Below are 19,950 nucleotides of genomic sequence, written 5' to 3'. Positions count from 1 at the left end.
TTATATGAACTTGACATAGACTAGAGTAATTTGGAAAGAGGGAACTTCAGTTGAGAAAATGTCTCAATGAGATTAGCCTATGATCTAGCAAGCAGTGCATTTTCTTTATTTATAATTGATATGTGGGTCTCTGTTGGGTAGGTAGTCCTGGGTTGTATAAGCAGGCCAAGCAAGTCTTGAGGAGCAAAGCAGGAAGCAACATTCCTCCTTGGTTTTCTCATTAGCTCCAGCATCGAGGTTGCTGTTTTGGGCTCTTGACCTGACTTCCCTCAGAGATGAACTTAATATACAACTGTGAACTAAAATAAACCCTTTCCTTTTTATTTCCCTTTGGTTCTGGCATTCTGTCACAGTAATAGAAACTCTGACTAAGACACCCTATCCCTAAGAGAGATTTTTTGAATGACTTGTTACAGTTCAGAAAATAATTTATTTAACAACTTTCTCTTTTCTTAGAAAGACAGCAGAAGGACTTTTAAAGAAAAGAGACTAGAAACAATCAGAAGAACACCATGGAAGAAACAAAGAAAAAGATTGCAACACAAGAAGGCAGATTCTTTTCTAAGATGAAGGTATGGATTTGTTTCTATGTATGCCTGCAAAACCTCATGAGAGTCTTTTAAAACAAGCATTGAAAGTGCTTGTAACATTGCTCATCTCACATAAAATTTCCAACACAAATACTCTTTTACCCAATGTCTTGTTAATTCTTTGCCTTAGAAACTGTTGGTTTTCCAACGAGGGATGTCTAACCAGTACTATTTATTCAGGAAATAGAATAATTTAGGCCAGTGGTTCTCAACTGGTGAGTTCTCAACATATGGGTCAGATAATCCTTTCACAAAGGTCACATATCAGTTATCTTGCATATCAGATATTTGATATATGAACTGTTTAAATTACTGTTCATAACAGCAAAATGAAAGTTGTAAAGTAGCAATGAAAATAAATTTATGGTTGGAGTCAACATAACAGGAAGAACTATATTTATTACATGGTCACAGCATTAGAAAGGTTGAGAACCACTACTCTAGAGGTTCTTAAAAGTTGAGGTTTAAAATTTTTTAGATGTGTATTCTGCTGTGGTAGAACTTAGTCTGAGGTCAGAGGTTAACACAATGCTCAGCTCCAGAGTCTCAACAGAAGCTGAGGGGTTACAGCCAGAAATCAGCTCTACAACATAATTGTTTTGTTCACTAATATAAAAAGATGACTTCATGACCTGGCCAGAAAAATATTTTCTTCAAGCTTTGGCAACATAACAATCATTGTTTGTAACAAAATAATCCATTATGTTAGCTGCTTTGGTGGGGTTCAGTATTTCAGAAACAAGTATTGTTCTCATAGCTCCAGAGGCATCTTTACATCGCAGAATATGAACATATATTATTAACCCACAAAATTCGAGCATTGGCTTAGTTTTTATAGAGTTTCTCAAAATGTTCCTCTCTAAGATGCTGTCTCTTAAGTCATATTAATTAAATTAATATTTAATCTTAAATATTAAAAGTTCATTTTGTCTTTATTCACACATAGTTGAATCTGCATGTTAATGTAAAAAAGGCTTCAGACTCACCCCTGGAAAGTTTTTTATTTGAATGATGTATGAATTACTGGAAGCCAACCACCCTCAAGTTCCTACAAGCTTCTGAGGAGCCCAGGTCTCCTGGCTCCTAATCCTTGCCAGATGTTTGCTAGATGTTCCATTGTGGACAATTTATACAACCTGTTTATATGTCAGTTTTGTTCATTTGAAAAGGGTAATGGTAGTCCAACATTTTAAGATTTCAAAGATCTTTGTGTATCCTCACTGTGTATGTGTCTCTGTCACTGTATATATGTGTGTTCACCTTTCAGGGTTATCCTGCACTGCTGGTATGACAGATTAAACTCAGACACTTCACTCACACACACACACACACACACACACACACACACACACACACACACATACACACACACACACAGCAACTTCTCTTTTCCTAATCTGTACTTCATTTAAGATGTTTAAAGCATCTTAGGAAGGTTTAAAACACATTTTAAGATGCTTTAATTTCTTTACATTTATCTTTTATTTTATGCATATGGATGTTTTCCTCCCATGCATATTGGCATACCATTTTGCCATTTTTGTATCTTGTATCTTTGGAGGGCAGAAGGTGTTGGATCACCTGAAGCTAGAGTTGCAGGTGGTTTCGAACCACCATGTGGGTCCTCAGAACATAACACAAGTTTTCAACAAGAGCAGCCAGTGCTTTTAACCACTAAGTCACATCTCTAGCTTCAAATCTTAGGATAGTGATAAATATTGTGATTACTAGACAATATTTGTGGACAAAAGTCATCAGGTATCATTATAAGCAATACCGCTCAATGTTTGTCTTTGTTAACATTTTTAGTTAGGGTTTCTATGGCTGTGAAGACACACCATGATAACTGCAACTCTTATTTAAAAAACAAAAATCAAAAACATTTAATTGGGGCTCACAGGATCAGTTTTAGCCCATCATGGCCAAAAAATATGGTGGCATACAGGCAGATGAGGTGCTAGAAAACAAGCTAAGAATTCTACATCAACCTGACAGGCAGCAAGAAAATCATGAGACTAGGCTGGCTGGAGCTTCTGAAACCTCAAATCCTATCCCTACTGACACACTTTATGCAAAAGGCCACATCTACTCTAATAGTGCCAGTTCCTGGTGGCCAAGCATTCAGACCTATGATCTTAGGAGATCCATTATTATTCAAGCCACCACAGTTACTTTGGAGTTTATTAGCTCTAGATATTTGTACTAATGCTATGGGAAAATGTTCAAACCACTAGAATAGAAGGCCAAATTTAGAGGTAACTTGTTTAAAAATAATTAGACACCTCTCCTTCTCTGACTTTAGAACCATCTAGAAAGTTGGGGTGGTAAAAAGGTCTCCTGTGCCAGACTGAAGCTTCTGCTTCTTGATAGACACATAATCATTAGGAAAAGCCCCCCAGGTCAGGGCAATCATGCACACACTACTGACCTCACCCGGTACCAAAGGTGAGGTCTAACCTAGTGGCCAGACAGATGGGCCTGCTTTAGTTGAACGAGTCAACAAAACCAAACCAAAACTTGTGACGTTTGGAAAAAGACTGATATTAACAAAAAGATGTTGCTGAGCAAGAGAGAGAAAAAGTGAACATATCATCATGTATGAAATCAACAAACAATAAATTTAATCAATAAAAATTACTAAAGAAAAGACAAGGGATGGGACAGGTAACTTGATCAGTAAAGTACTTGCTTTTGAGGCAGGGGGATTGAGTTCAGTCTCCAAAGTCTATATAAAAATTAGGCATGGATATATATATATATATATATATATATATATATATATATATGACATATTTATGACATATATACACACACATATCTATCTATCTATCTATCTATCTATCTATCTATCTACCTATCTATGTATCTGTAATCACAGCATGGAAAGATGAAGTCAGGCAGATAATTGAGGCTCACTGATGAGCCAGCCTTGCCTCCTAGGTGAATTCTGTGCAGGTTAGAATCAACTTTTTTAAAAAAACAATGTAAAAATATTGAGGAATTTTTCTGAGATTGTCTTTTGGTCTCCCCATGTGCATATTCATACATGAACTCATCCCATATGAATGTGCACACATTCATAAAAACATAAGATGAAAGAAAAGGAGAAAAATTAAAACTCCCTTAGAAATCAGGAACAGACTGCTCTAAAGAAGTTTACTGCAGACTCCAGAATATTGAGGTTAAAAGTCAGTAGGATTAGATTTTTAAATACAGATGTCATGCAGCAGTAAACCTGAATGAACCTAGCCAGTAGTTTCTTTTATTTTCTGCACAGAAAAAAAGTACTTTAGAGGAAGCACAGAGGAATAAAGTATTTAGTTTTTTGCTCCAAAACATAAATGGAATAAATGATCTCCCCAAATCTCTTTTTTGAAATTTAGTTGACCTTGATTATAATTATAGAATCTAAAATATAAAACTTATATGAAAATTATCAAGTCTCAATCACATCCGCTGAAAGATTTAAAGGGAAATGAAAGAACATCTCTGTAAATCGCATTTGGAATTAGAAGACAAAAGTCTATTCTTTTGACCTATACTGAACGAGGTGTTCACATCTCACACTTAATTCTATCTTTTCTTTTTTCTTTCCTTTCCTCATTCTTCCTTCCTTCCCTTCTTTCTTATTTCCTTTCTCTCTTTCTTTCTTTCTTTCTTTCTTTCTTTCTTTCTTTCTTTCTTTCTTTCTTTTTCTTCTTTTCTATTTGGATATCTTTCTGCTCTGTTTTATCCAAATTAGTTGGCACTTGTTACAATAAATTTACAAGCACTAAATACTAGTCTAACACAATAAATTTGCATAGTATTTCAGAGGAGATAGTACAGAAATTTCAGAAGTTGGAATCAACTGCTAGAAGATAAGTTGGGGGAAACAAGGAACTGATTCACTACATTACTCAAAGTGAGATAATTAGTCACAGACAAGTAGTGAGGACCATTATTTACATAGCCACCCTTTATCCTGCACCTGAGGGCCCCCAAACATGTTTTGCCCGGGTTTTCTATGAACACCACTTGAACTAATGAAATAAAGTGTTGCAGAGAATAATGCACCAGGAAGAAATAAAAATTAGGTATCTTTTTTGTGGCCATTGACACCAATAGTGAGAATGTGGCTTGCTGTGTCCAAGAATGCAGAAAAAGAGGACAAAGTGTTGAAGTGAACAAGGAAATCCAGAGACCTGTAATTCCTGTGGAGAGAGCTCAGTAGGCTTGCTGCAGACACACGCCTTGTACTGTGTACTCTTGTTCTGTGTACTCTTCTTTCTCCTCCATAAAAGGGACAACATGTGACCTGCAGATAATAGTACAATGCTGACGACTCATAAATAGCCGTGCCTTATGTAGATCAACTCCCTTTCTTTCTGTATGAATAAGGCACACTGATAAGAGGGGAATCCATTAATACTACAAAATTCACCTCTGTTAACCAACTGTTCTAACTCTGTTTTTCCAGAATGTCACACAATGACATACAGAAGATATTATGCTTTAAAGTTTGTTGCATGTTCAAGGCCTGTTTATGATGGATATAATCATTTATCTCATGGTAGAGTTTATTTTGCCAGTAGATAGCAGATACATACCAAAACTAAAAGTTTTCACTTTTTCTTAAACATTTTTCTTCTTAGGTGTTTCTGATGTCATTAACATGTGCATATATGTCCAAATCACTATCAGGAGTTTATATGAATTCCATGCTCACACAAATAGAGAGACAATTTGATATCCCTACATCTGTAGTTGGATTTATCAATGGAAGCTTTGAGATGGGTAAGTTATTTTTACATTTATTTACTTTTATATATTGATATTTTCTACTTATTTCTAGAAGTAGCCTATTTAATCTCAGTGAGTTACATATTTCCTGATGTTGACTGAAAAGTCTGGTTTTATGTGAACAAATCAGTTATTTAAATATCCTCAAAAAAGGCCCCCAAGTATTGCCATATAGTTGGACACAGTTCCTTTTCTATGGGGAGTAGCGAAAAATTTAGAGTATTAACCTTTAATTCTATCACTTGATAACTCAAAGACAAGAGAAGGGTTATGGTTAGGATTAGAACATTGCCATTTTAGAAGGCTGATATAGGAGAAACTTGTGTCCCAAAGGGGAGAGCAACTGTTTCTCTTCCCCCACTGTATCTATGAAATTGATGGCTCCCCTCTCCTATTCACTAGAGAAGACTAGGAAGTTTTCCTATGTTTGAGCTCTATCGCACACAATTCAAAAGAAGAGTGGATTAACTTCAACTCCTGATTTTTGGTGATGAACTGGGATGTGAGAGTACCAAGGCTGAAAGACAAAAAGATTCTGTCTATAAACAAAGTGACCTGAAAGAATTGGTGCCTTTTTTCTCTAGTTTAATCATAGTTTTTACTTCCTTCAAGATGAAATTGTCTTTAATGCATATAATGAAAACATCAAAGCAAAATGGGATTGAGCAGCCTCTCACCAATACTGACGATGTACCATTCTGACGCCCAGGTGTACAGTGCTTCTGCTGTCTACCAGCAGCAATAACGACCGAACACCTGGACTTCTTCTCTCGACGGTTTACTCAGGAATATTCTTTTGTTACAGCTCTCCTAGGTACCCAGGTGTTACAGCTCTTTAAGGTACCTAGGTATTACAGCTCTCCTAGGTTCTTAAGTGTCAGCTCTTCTTGATAGCACAGCTCTTCTTGATGTTGCTGCTGCTTCTGCTTCTGCTTCTTCTGCTTCTTCTTCTGCTTCTTCTTCTGCTTCTTCTTCTGCTTCTGCTTCTTCTTCTGCTTCTTCTTCCTAGGTGCTGCAGGTCTGCTTGCTTCCGTGGAGTGGCCCCGACTGTCTGGAGACAGCCCCTTATATACTCGAGCCTGAGCCACCAAGTCCTCCAGGATTGGTTCCCTGTCAAACCCTCATTAGCATACACCAGTACACACCCACTCGGGAGGGCGCATGCGCAGTGCACACCCACTCGGGAGGGGCGCATGCGCAGTAGAATAGTCTATTGCAGCTGCAGCCGCCATCTTAGATACGATCCGTCAGCGGTGGCCGCTTAAGATCCAAGCAGCTGACATATCTGAGTGGCTGCCTACAGGGAGGCACAGGGCATGCTCACCTAGGGCAGGGGGAAAGAATTAAGGCTGCTTGGAGCCCTACTCATCCCAGCTTCAGCCCCGTAAAAAGCAGCCTGTGTCTCTGACAGACATCCGCCATCTTGGATACAATCGTCTAAGCGGCCGCCTACACCCAGGGTCAAGGCTTTAGTGCTCACTATTTCACGAGTTTCCTACACCTTTGGTGGTTTCAGGATGAATGCCTTACATAGACCTTACACAGACTGCTAGCGTTCTATGTGTTAGATGGAGCAAGTGCAGTCTATCAGTTACGCAAGATCCTACAGGACACATTTGTGCTATGGAAGAAAGTCTCCTGAAGGAGTAACAATTTCCCACACAAAGAAATGGACAGGTTCATGTGAAGAAGAGATTTGTACAGAGGGCAAAGCATCAAACTGTTTGTAAGGAGAGAGACTTAGCCCACTTTTATGGGAAGTTGGAAGTTGTTAGAGCATGAGCCTGGGAAATATGTAGGAATGAGAAATAGATACAGACTGTGGCTTACTGTGGAGTATGTCTTTTATTTCCCAGGTATCAGCGTGCCATATAGGGTGAAAAGTAAATATTGTTTTTCTATGCTCATATTCAAAACCCAGTGATATCTGATTTCATGATAATATTTTTCTTGCAAAAATTAAAGTACATAGGCAAAAAGGAAGCCAGTTACACTGGAATAAAATTACCAGAATATTTAAACTGCCTGCCAGGCAGAAATATTTGTGCTTTTTAACATCAAGGTAAGTATTAAGTAGACCTTATTTTCAAGTAATTATTGGCTCCATGATGTTTTGCAGTATGTATAACAACTACAATATCATAAGCCACTATTTATACTTCTATTGGTAGAGGAATCGTTGCTGTTCATGTCACTACTGCGTCCTACTTTATGATGAACAGAAAAGCTGCTGCTCATTTAATGAATAGTGAGGAATTTCATTATTCAATAGTGAAATAGTAAGCACTGCGGAGCTTGACCCTGGGAGACAGAACAGTACATCGTCAGTAATGTGAATGTCTGCTTAATCCCATTTTGCTTTGATATTTTCATTAAATGCATTAAAGACAATGTCACCTTGAAGGACATAAAAACTGTGATAAATTCAGTTAATGATAACTATGATTCAATAATTATTAATATTCAATAATAATTATTTTCAATGCTTATTAAGCAAGTCCACAAAAAGGCTCTAATTTCTTTGAACTCAATAGTTTCTAGACTAAAGGTTAAAAATTCTTGTTTAATGTTGAAAATGTTAAGTCTTTCTACTACCATTGGTTGTGGCAGGTGACTTAAAGGGAATTAATTAGAAACAATTGTGAGCAGAAGCAATTCACATTGGCCAGTGAAAGATGGATTTGGTGTGCATTTCCCCCATAGTTTTAGAAGCAACCTCCTGTTAGCCTACATAAGTCTTTAGCTCTCTCCCCAGCTCATCCTGCTGCTTATTACAGGAACACAACAAGGCAATGTAAAAGGTGAATTCAGCTTAATGTGAGGCGGGAGTATTTCTTCCTTTTGATCAATAAAGATTTCAGACATTTGCTGTGCATTCAGCAGAGCACAGCTATAGATTAGAAAGAACCATAGAGAGTTCAAACACTGGGTATTTTGGGACAGTACCTGATGCATGATGATTTCACTGGTGGGGTCTTCGGAAACAGACAGGCTATAATAAGGAAAGAAAGAATATAGAAGTGGGGAACAAGCCATTCAAAAACAACACCACATCTCTTCTTCTTAGAGAGCAGACCAGAGAGATATAAAATTGGGAGATAAAGGAAGTCTTCAAATATCTGTCAAACAGTTAAGACCACGTAAAGATGTGCTAAGTCATCAAAGAAGAGTGTTTGATGTTTCTGGTCTTTCTGATCTTTCCTTTATGTATAATATGAACAGGGTAAACATTATCATCAAACTAAAGGATGTGGTTTGTAGAGAACTTACTTATGTATTTGGTTCTTTTCAACTATTTTTCTGTGTGACTGATATTGGTGACTGAACCTAGGACCTTAGGCACATTAAGGAAACGTTTTCCCTCTTGATCTCTCCTTTATTCAGTCTTTTTAAAAAAGGAAGTCTTACTAAGTTTCCCAGACTGGTCTTGAACTCACTTTGTAGCCCAGGCAAATTTGCATCTTGTAATTGTTCTCTCTTGGCATCACTGTAGCTGGGGATGAGAGATCTGCCACCAGATTCTATTAGTTCTTTCAACTTTCAAATTGTCAAAGGCCTCTGTCAGAACAGGGCTTCTCAATGAGTTTTTTTTGTTTTGTTTTGTTTTGGTTGGTTGGTTGTTGCTGTTCTTCTTCTTCTTTTTTTTTTTAACCAAAACTTTCTTCTAAACCACGAAGAAGTTTTGGGTTGATTTCTGCAATCTAGAACTAAGACCCATTTGGATGACTAGGACTCTTGCCATTTCTCTGCTTAACAGTATTAACTGGTCTAAAAAAGAATTGAAAATAAAAGCAGACATCCAACTTGGCCACGTTGAGCAATAAAAGTTTTAAAATAGTAAGTTTACGAAAAATGGCCCCATTTGATTCTGCATAGAGTAGGCTTGAGAGGAGAGGTCAAAAGTGACATGAAGGCTGACACCTGATTTGCATCCAATACCAAAAGCAAGATAATCCTAGATATAGCCTTTAGTATTCTCCAAAATGGAAGAGAACTTTCCTTCCTGGTCATAAGTGCTTTACACATTAAAACAATATGAAAAACCTCATAAACACCAATCCTTGCATTCTTAAGGTGGTTGTTAAACAACTAACTCTAGAATCCAAATATTTTAGAGGCTGTTCACTAAGAGTTGCTAATACTTTACTGAAAAAAGCATTCTTATTCCCCAAACCAGGAAACCTTTTGCTGATTATATTTGTGAGTTATTTTGGAAGGAAACTACACAGACCTATTACAATTGGTGTTGGATGTATGATGATGGGCCTGGGATGTTTCATAATGTCATTGCCCCATTTCTTCATGGGCAGGTGAGTATTCCAATCCTTGATGATATCTTAAGTTCAACTTTAACCTACAGGAAATGAGGCTCAGAATTTCCTCTCTGGAAAGAATAGCAGTTCCTCAATGTACAGAATGCTACTATGTAAATTAGAATATGTCTCTGATCTGCCAGTATGATCTGTGAACCTTGTGGCCTCAGGTCCATTTAAGACCCTAGTCCATTTGTGAGATGGGGATTTGAGACCTCTCTTTCATGAAGTTGAGACACATGGACAGATTCTCTGAATCTGCTCACTCTTGTGCTGAATCCTTCGTCAAGACTATTTAGATCCTTTGATTCCATGGGGACTACAGCATGACATAATCATGGGTCACCAAGGAATAGAAGAATTTCAAGGCTGATTTTATTTTCATGTTTACCAAAGTAATTTACAGAGAAAATTGTAAAAGTATAATTACGTTCAGTCATTGCTTCCCTACATTTTGGGGACAGTTTTCAGGTTTTATTTGATTGATTGTTTGTTTGCTTGAATGTCTTCGAATATCTTGTTAGTTTTAAAACACATACAAAATTTACTATTTACATTAGAATACCATAAAGAATGTTGTCTTCCACAGGATCATGTTATTCTTTGATAAAGATTCCATTTTATCTAGATTTAATAATAAGCTAATTTTTATATATTTTTTTATTATATAGAGATTCTTTGTGTCTTTAATTGTATTGTAAGTTCCTCACGGGGGCAGGGTAACATACCTCAGCATGGGTTAGGGACTTCACGGCTTTCCTGAGGACACCTCTTGCTGCTGTCTGTTATACTCCTGATGCCTAAGAACTATGAACTTCTGGGTCAGCTCAGTGCTAATTCCTTGGAATTCTTATGAATTTGTTTTACTTCCTTCCCTCATCTTCCTCTTCCTCCTGCTTCTCCCTCCTCTTTTTCATTATTTGCCTTTTGTTTCTTTCCTTTTCTTTTCTTAAAATGCATTTTATATATTTGTGTGTGTGTGTGTGTGTGTGTGTGTGTGTGTGTGTGTGTGTGTAAGCCCCTTACATATCTGGTGCATACAGAGTTCAGAAGAGGGTATCTAAGACTATACTTTCAGGGATCATTTCTATAGTTCATTACTAGAGAAGTTTCTCTGACTGTGTAGAGCACCCAAAACCACGAGGACAAAATGTAGCATCCCCTCCTGAGCATGAAGGTGGCTCTAGGTGCTGCTTCAGTGCAGCTGCCTCTTGCCATTGATGATCCTTCTTCTCTCCTTTGGGAGGGTGAGAGGGAGGGAATGCAGTCTGAGTGGAATAAAAAAAAAAGAAGAGGGTATCTAATCCCCTGAATTTGGAGTTACAGATGGTTGTCAGTGACCATGTGGGTGCTGGAAAATGGACCCAGGTCTACTACAAGAGCAGCAAATGCTCTTAACCACTGAGGTACCTTTCCAGTCCTGCTTTGCTTTGCTTTTTGCAGTAGGGGGTTGATAAGTAGCACAGGTTGGTCTGGAATTTAATATGTAGCTCAGGCTGACCTCAAACTTTTGATTATTTCTATAATTCATAAAATAATTATCCACCCCAACCTAAGGGACTGGTATGACAATTCTTTGCTTGCTTCTTTCTGAATTGGGGTGAAAATTTCCTTCTAGGGGCCCAAAAGAAAATAGGAAAATTGGTTTGTCAAAGCAAACCTAGCTGACATCATTTGCTGTTTGTTCTCCATGTGCTGAGAAAGTTCATGACTTAGCTGAAGTCCTGACTGTAACAGTCTGAAAGTCTGGATGGGTGAGCTAGCTGTTCCAGAAATGTCCTGGATGCAAGTCTTTAGAGGAAAGAGCTTCAATGCAGTTGAGGCAGGGTAAATGAGGGAGCTGGAATGGAAGGTCGCAGAATATCAACATCCCAGAGTGTGAATCTTGTAAAGGCTGTCTTTCTCTTCTTCCATTCTTTGACATACAAATCTTAGAAACAGCACATAGCTCTGTAAAGATATTCATATGGAACATACAGGGTACACAGATCAATTAAGGAAAATCAATAAAGAAAGACAACTGCCCTTTTTAGAGGTTAGTTTGATCACATAATCAAACTACAATATAAATTTCCATTCACGACGTCTTAAAGCATGGTTTGTAATAAGAAGTCATGAGAACATTGTGCCCAATAAGAGTTACTAGTTGTATATAGACATTTAAGTCTCTTCCAGGCCCAGCGCTACCTCTGTGTACAGAAATCTGAATATGTATCACCCCTCTTTTTGATCTTATCAATCTCCTTCCCCTTGTCCACAGCCAAGATCATCAGGGGGGATCTCCCTTTCTCATGTCTTATTTTTATCAACTTAGAAGGAACACATGGCTTTTCTTTTCCTCTGGAAATATAGGCATAACCTCTCCCCAGCATAACACATTTCCTCTTTTCCATTGTGACATTAGAACAGCCTTAAAATAAACAGGTTGATTTAGTTCAGCAGGTTGTTTTTACAATACAATGTCTTCCAACAGCCATAGCTTTTTGTTCTTTAGCATTTTTGAAAAATTTAAGGTTAATAAAGTATGTAATCTATTTCTGGGGCATCTTTGTTGTCCCCCGTTTTCTATTAAGCATCTTTTTAAAAGTATCATCAGACCTCTCCACAATTACTTATCCTTTAGGTTTATGTGGTATGCCTGTAACATGTTTTATATCATAATATGTAAAAAACTGATTCATCTTATTAGAGACACATGCATTTGTATGGGTATTCCCATAATGGCTATAACTTCTAACAAATGTATAATTTCAGAATCAGCTTTTTCTTAAGCTAAGGCAGTTGCCCACTGAAATCCTGAATATGTATCTATTGTATGATGCATATATCTTAGTTTACCACACTTTATAAATCAGAAACACTCATTTACCAAATTTCATTTCTTCGAGTACCTTTAGGGTTACTTCCTGTAGGTAAAAGAGTTTGGTTATATAATGAGCAAGTAGGACGTTGTCTCACAATTTCCTTGGCTTGTTGCCAAGTGATAGAGAATTCTTCCTTTATATCTTTGCTGCTATATGATGTTTTTATTAGAATTCTGAATCCTCTAAATACACTTCTTATCAATAGCTGATCAGTTTCATTATTACATTGTGTCAGAGGGCCTGGCACACCTGTATGGAATCTTATGTATTTTATATTCAATGGATGGCTCCTATTCCTGATCATTTGTTGTAGCTGAATAAACAGTGAAGTCAATCAAAAATCATCCTAAATAAGTTCAGCAGTCTCTATGTGTAAAACAACCCTTTCTGCATATTGATAGTTCCTATAGTAAGAGACGCTTGAAAATCTGATAACACCATAAGTATTGCATATAACTCAGATTTTTGAACCGATTTATAGGAATTCTCAAATAACTTATTTACATCTTCTACTTTATATTCTACCTATCCTGATTTATTAGCACAGTGTAAAATGTAGGAGCTCCAGAAATCAGAGTTCTTTTATTATACAAGAAAGAGTCCAATGAGTTCTTTTAATGAACTAAAGTCACTTGCTTTTAGGGTATTTGTTGCTAATCTCTCCCAAGAAATTACTGCATGCTCTTTGCCAACGTTTATCTTTTGTCTATAATGAGGCAATTTTAGCATTAGTAAAAGGTACCACCATTTCATCCATTCATCTATGAGACTCATTCCAGCTAATTGTCAAAGTCTAATTCTTCCTTTTAGTATCAATTCAGAAACCTCTTCTATGTAGGTTTTTAAGCTTTTACTTTGTTTATGTGCTAAATATATCCATTACAAGATATAATCTTCCTTCTACATAAGAATTCCTATAGGGGAATGAGTAGAAGGCAAGATAACTAAGATGCTGGCTATCTTGGGATTGATACAATCTAGATGTGTATCCTGTAATTTCTTTTCTACCAAAGGTAACTCTTTCTCAGCCTCAGCTGATAATTTCCTTGGGATATTTAAATTTACCACCTTGTTAGGTTTGAAATAAATTGCTTAGCTATTGAGTAGCCAAGAAAATTGAAGGCTTCAGCCAGTTAATAACTCCTGGTAGCTTCTGAAAATCATTCAGGGTTAGAAACCTTAATTGGTTTCTTCAGATTTGTACCTTTTGTGGCCTAAACTTTTGTAGACTTATTCAATATCCTAGATAATTCATAGAATCCTCATTTAGTATTTTTTCAGGGGCATTTTGCAATCTCCAGCAAGGAAAGTTTATTTATTTTTTAACTTCATCAAATATTCTTTCCAAGATATTTATATCTAAATCAGCCAATAGGATATCATCCATATACTGAAAAACAATAGCTTGAAGAAATTGTTTACGAATCATCTTTAATCTTTACTGGCTCTGGGCACCCTGTTTTTAGGGAAACAGAAGTTAGTAATCTTCAGATGTTCTCTTTGCACTCAACTCCTCACAGTGAATGTTTCCTGTGTCCACACAGATACGAATATGAAACAACGATTTTACCTACAAGCAACGTGTCCTCAAACAGTTTTTTGTGTGTGGAAAACAGAACACAGAGCTTAAAGCCAATGCAAGACTCAACAGGTTGACTCCTGATTCTCATTGCTTTCTGCTCAGATACTTGGCCAAAGAATGCTTTTTTTATGAAGGAATTTAATATGAAACTAGGTTTACTAGACACATAAGACAAAGGAAAGTTTATTTCTGTTTTTAGGTATAAGAGATCTCTAATAATCTAGAATACTCTCCCTCTAGAGTTTGGAAATACTTGTTAAGATGTTTTTGTTTCTTTGGTTGGTGGTTTAGTCCCTGGGAGCTCTGGGGGTACTGGTTAGTTCATATTCTTGTTCCTCCTATGGGGCTGCAACCCCCCTCAGCTCCTTGAGTCCTTTCTCTAGCTCTTTCATTGGGGACCAGACTCATGGCTTCAGCAGCATATTTATAGCAGAGGATAGCCTAGTCAGTCATCAATGGAAGGAGAGGCCCTTGGTCCTGTGAAGGCTCTATGCCCCGGTGTAGGGGAATGCCACAGCTAGGAAGTAGAAGAAGGTGGGTTGGTGGGCAAGGGGACGGGGAAGGGAATAGAGACTTTTTCAGAGGGGAAACCAGGAAAGGGGAGAACATTTGAAATGTAAATAAAGAAAATACATAATAGAAAGAAAGAAAGGAAGAAAGAAAGAAAGAAAGAAAGAAAGAAAGAAAGAAAGAAAGAAAGAAAGAAAAGGAGAAACAAGGAAAGAAAGAATGGAAGGAAGAAAGAAAGATATTTTTGTTTCTTACATTGTGTATTTAAAAAAAAAAAAAAACAGCCATAGATTTCTACTCCAGCACTATTGTAGAGATAGTCTCACAAAGGGAAAATGAATTAGAAAGATGAATTTAGACATACAATGTGATTTATATGTTTGGTCTAATTTACTTTCTGATGCTATAATAAAACACAGATCTAAGAAACATTTACAGAAAACTTTGAATTAACTGTTAGTAACACTTATCCATGGACTACTTATATGGTTTTCTCTTGTTTTAATGCAGAGTGTGTAAAAGAAATGAAATCATTAATGTGGATATATGTACTGGTAGGAAATATTATGCGTGGAATGGGTGAAACTCCCATCATGCCCTTGGGTATTTCTTATATTGAAGACTTTGCCAAATCAGAAAACTCTCCTTTATATATTGGTAAGTTTGAAAATCAGCCTTAGGAAGGTGGAAAGTGATTATTGATTTGCTTTGTGGATTTCAGTGTAGTGAGCAATGAATGTGCTATGGTATCATTGGTCAGAAAATTGTACAAATGGGGAGAACCACTAGCTCCAGATCTACCAATTCATCAAACAGCTTCTCATTGTTGGGGAGCCCTCAGACCTGCCAGCGAACAGTCCTCTGATGCTGCCACAGTATCTATAAACCATTAATAGAATTGCCAGTATTTCTTGAAAAATGTTCCTTAGATTCAATCATTCTATTTTTTTCTATTTTTGTTGATTTTATGTTCTAATTCCTTTATTAATAAGTTATCCCAATTACATTGTTGGCCACTTAGTATCTATAGTATTTTAAAATATAGTTTTACTCGCTCTCTCTCTCTCTCTCTCTCTCTTTCTCTGTCTCTGTCTCTCTCTCTTTCTCTCTCTGTGTGTGTGCCTTCCTCTGTGTGTGTGTGCCTGTATGTGTGTTTGTGCCTGTGTGTGTGTGTCTGTGTGTGTGTGTGAGAGAGAGACATATATATATATATATATATATATATATATATATATAGAGAGAGAGAGAGAGAGAGAGAGAGAGAGAGAGAGAGAGAGAAAGAGAATGTGTGTGTGTGTGTGCCATCTAGCTGGCCCTGTAGTGTTTTCTCTTGTCAAGCACTCTTAAACATTGGAGTGTTAGTGGACCAGGCACTGTTTTAATCCTGTATTCCCTATCCTGTGTACCATATCAACCATTTTCTTATTTACCATTTGTTCTTTTTTACTACTGGGAATTCTATACCCTGCTCTCTATAAAGTTAATGGTACAGTTACAGTTCTTATAATTCCTCAGCCTATACATGTTTTTTCATCATTTTAATAAATATTTGGATGCATTCTTTTGTTGTATTGCTTGAAGTTATCTTTTAAAAAAGATATGCTCTCCTGGGCAAGAGTAAATTTAGTTTCTATCTTCTTATGTTATCTACTAAATGATCTGAATTTAATATGAATAACTTGATTATATCCTTGAGTACATTTATCTGTAGTTGATTTATAAACCCATAACTTTGTATATAGCAGTGGTTTTCAACCTATGGTTGGTAACCACTTTGGAAGTGGAATGACCCTTTCAAAGTGGTAACCTAACAAATCATAAAACACAGATATTTACATTTTGATTCTTAGTACCAGCAAAATCACCATTATTAAGTAGCAAGAAAATTATTTTAGGGAGAACTGTATTAAAGGATTACAGCATTAGGAAGGCTGAGAAGCACTGTTATATAGAAATATTTTTTAATTAATGTAGACATAAAAGCAATCAAACAAACAAAAAGAACCAAATATGGTAAGAGATGACAGGAAGAGATGTAGGATTAATGAAGATGAATTAAATTTAAAAATAACCTTTGTCCATTTATAGACTCTTATTAATTTGACAGTAATCATTTTAGTATTAATTTAGTCATTCTCATTAGATCTCTTCACGTTCATCTAAGAAAAATACAAGTACCTCCTACAATGGTAAATAGATATAGTTATCAAAATTTGAGACAAATTATATAGATAAATATATAAACTATAATAATAACTATATTAAGTGAATAAGATACATAATTTGTGAATCTTATATTTAATACATATGTAGGTTTATTTCTTAAATGAATAGCTACATAGTTATATAAGTGTGTATAATGAAATAAATACAAAACAAATAAATTAAGAATGCAATTTGATATATGGCTCTGTAGCTGCACAGATATAGAAGCCAAATATAAGAACTAGGAGTTATCTATGTAGACAATAAGTTAAATCAAGAAGAAAAGAAATGTCCTTGAGAATGCATAAATGTACTGAGTATTCATAAGAATTCACACTTGGGACTCTTCTACTTAGTGGGTAGAATGAGAAGATGAAAAGTTAGCAGGGACTATCCATGGGAAGAAAGTGAGAAATAAATATACAATCTGGAGAAGATGTTAGGAGGAAGCAAGCAGATGAAGAGTTGGCCAACAATGTCAAGTACGTTAAGAGAAAAAGTGGTCTATGTGGAGGTCACTTTCGATACCAAGGGAGCATCTTGGAATCCCAAATCCTCTGAGCAGAGTGACAGGCAGACAGTGTAGGGCAGGAAAGAACTTAGTAGAGGTTGGAGATCCTGTAGGAAGCTTTGCATAAAAGGCATCAAGCAGAAGGAAGTGTTTGAGAGAACAAAGAAGATAGAAGTGTTTGGTACTGAGAAATCAGGCACACACAGGAATACTAACCCATAGAACCTCAGAGAAGGAGGAAAAGATGGGATGTAAAGTAAATAGAAGGAAGGAAGTTGACTTTGTTCACAACTGAGTTTTCTGTGGTTAGGGTGGCTCAGGAGAGGTTCTGAACTGCAGGTACATTGGGAGATACTTGAGATGGCTTCAAAGAAGCCAGGTGTGGTTGGAAAGGAACAGGAAGTGAAAATAACTATGAGGTAAGAAAGGCTACCGGGCTAACATCAAAGAGAAGTGCTGTTATGAGGACACATTCTTTCTGTGGAAGGAAGTTTCAAGGGCGGAGCTTTGATGAAGCTTCAGTATAAGAGATTCATTACAGCACACACTCATTTAGAAACTGTTCTCATTTAATTTCTGTTCCTGTGGAAAAATTCAACTTTGAAGAGAAAAGGATTCATTTGAAGAAAGGGGTTCATCTGGCTTACAATTCCAGCACAACTAGCCCACAGTAGCAGGAATTGAAGCAACTGGTCACATCCTCAAAAGCAGAGTGGATGGACGCATGCTGTGTCTTTGTTTCCATAGTTGTGTTCAGCTGTTTCTCTACTCTTACACAGTTCAGAACTCTCTGCCTAGGGAATGGCTGCCCACAGTGGGCTTGGCCTTTTTACATCACTTGTCTTAATCAAGAAAATTTCCTACTGACATGTCCAAAGGTAAACCCAATGTAGACAGTACTCTTTTCTCTCAAGACAACTTTCCTCTCAGGTAATTCTATGTTGTACCAAGTTGACAATGAAAGCTAGCAATTATTGAGGCTCTTTTAAAACATGACTATGGAAACATCTGAGGACCTTGTCACATCGAGGCTGTTATGGGACTGATAGTGACACCCTTGCCTTCATCTTAACATAAAAGAGAATTTGGAAGATTGCTTTAAATAATGAAGCTTCTAGGTCAGTCAACTTCTTTTTCACTTTAATATATAACCGAGAAAATAGTTATAAAGACAAATAATTCACTTGGCTCACATCTTTGAATGTTTTGGTCTATGTTGCTGGATTGTATGGTTTGGTCATGAAGAAGCTAATGAAAGAAGGATAAGTGTGGTAAAACCATTCATCTTGCTTTGGGAAAATAAAACAAAATATGAAAAAGACTATGCTTGTACTCCAGATGACCTGAACACTTACCACCATGCCTTACATGGGAAAGGTTCCATCAGAATCCAGTGGTGCCCTGTTGGGAAACAATTCTGTAACACATGATTTTCTATTGAAACAACGGAAAATTCTTTCTCAATGTTTATAAACACCAACACAGGTGCATATAACACATATCTGACACATGTTGATATGTATTTTGTATGTAAATATTCATGTACATGTAACATAGATAGCAAGCATTATTTATTCCTATGTTAATATATAAAAAGTATCTCCAGTTACAGAGCATGTAGCTCAGTGGGAGAGCTCTTGCCTACCCTATTGCATTTTATCCGCAACTCTGCAAAGGAAGGAAAAAAATTAGGATTATACACAATTCAATCTCATGGCTTTTTGTGTGTAAGAAAATTCATGTGTGGTTATATATATTCTTACCTTTGTTTACTTCCAGGAATTTTAGAAGCAGGGAAGATTGTTGGCCCAATTATTGGACTTATGTTGGGATCTTTCTGTGCACGTGTTTATGTAGACATTGAGTCTGTGAATACAGGTAACACAATGCATTTTATTTATGAAGGCCTGTAGAAGTTCTTCCTCTCAGCCCCACGCTCACAAGAATAAGACTTCGATTCAAGATATATTTACAAATGCCATGGACATATAGCTAGGCTCTTCTCTGACTAGCTCCTCACTTAAGTTAACCCATTATTTCTAATCTAAATTCTGCCACATGTCTGGTTTCCTGTACTTAGGTACCATGAATCCATTTTGTCACATCTTCCAGGGTGAATTTCCTGTGCCTGACATTATCCTAGAATCAATTCTGCCTTCCAGATATCTCATCCCCTATTTCCTATCTATGATATAGGCCATCAAATTTATTTTTGACTGGTGCCACATCCATATATACTTAAGATGTTTTCTATGCAATTCCCCATTTGAATCTAGTAAAAGGATCTTCTTTCAAATAAAAACTATATATAAATATAATAATTATGAAACAATTAAAAACTACAAGGGTAGATTTACATTTACAATGACCAGCCTCTAGAACTTGACAACTTTTGATATTATCTATTCTATCTGGACATGTTTAAGATTTTGTACTTAATTTCAACCCTAACTTATATTATGAACCTAAAACTATCTTCTTAAGTCCTAAACAACTTAAGCTTAGTTGTGAGGTTATAATTATCTAGTCTTCAAACCCATCAGAGACCTGAAAGAAATAAACATTGCTTGAGTAAGTAGGAAATGTAGACAAA

At 36.5% G+C, this 19,950-nt stretch overlaps 1 protein-coding gene and 1 non-coding gene across 2 annotated transcripts in view; both read left to right on the top strand.

The window, feature by feature from the left end:
• The first annotated feature begins 345 nt into the window (after positions 1–345).
• LOC116098422 (solute carrier organic anion transporter family member 1A1-like) overlaps positions 346–19,950 on the top strand; it is a 40,762-nt gene continuing 21,157 nt past the window's right edge. Inside the window, exons 1-6 of the mRNA XM_031381043.1 lie at positions 346–572; positions 5,225–5,366; positions 9,550–9,682; positions 14,094–14,200; positions 15,152–15,298; positions 19,137–19,235. Of these exons, the coding sequence (XP_031236903.1) occupies positions 513–572; positions 5,225–5,366; positions 9,550–9,682; positions 14,094–14,200; positions 15,152–15,298; positions 19,137–19,235 (688 nt within the window). The 5' untranslated portion in view covers positions 346–512. The remainder of the gene's footprint in view (positions 573–5,224; positions 5,367–9,549; positions 9,683–14,093; positions 14,201–15,151; positions 15,299–19,136; positions 19,236–19,950) is intronic.
• On the top strand, positions 10,748–10,962 carry LOC116100241. The gene has a single exon (XR_004122556.1). It is a non-coding gene; the product is annotated as a small nucleolar RNA U3 (small nucleolar RNA).

Source organism: Mastomys coucha, unplaced genomic scaffold (genome assembly GCF_008632895.1).
Source record: "Mastomys coucha isolate ucsf_1 unplaced genomic scaffold, UCSF_Mcou_1 pScaffold20, whole genome shotgun sequence".
Classification (NCBI taxonomy): domain Eukaryota; kingdom Metazoa; phylum Chordata; class Mammalia; order Rodentia; family Muridae; genus Mastomys; species Mastomys coucha.
Note: the sequence above shows the minus strand (reverse complement) of the source record. Positions and strands in the feature narration are given on the sequence as shown.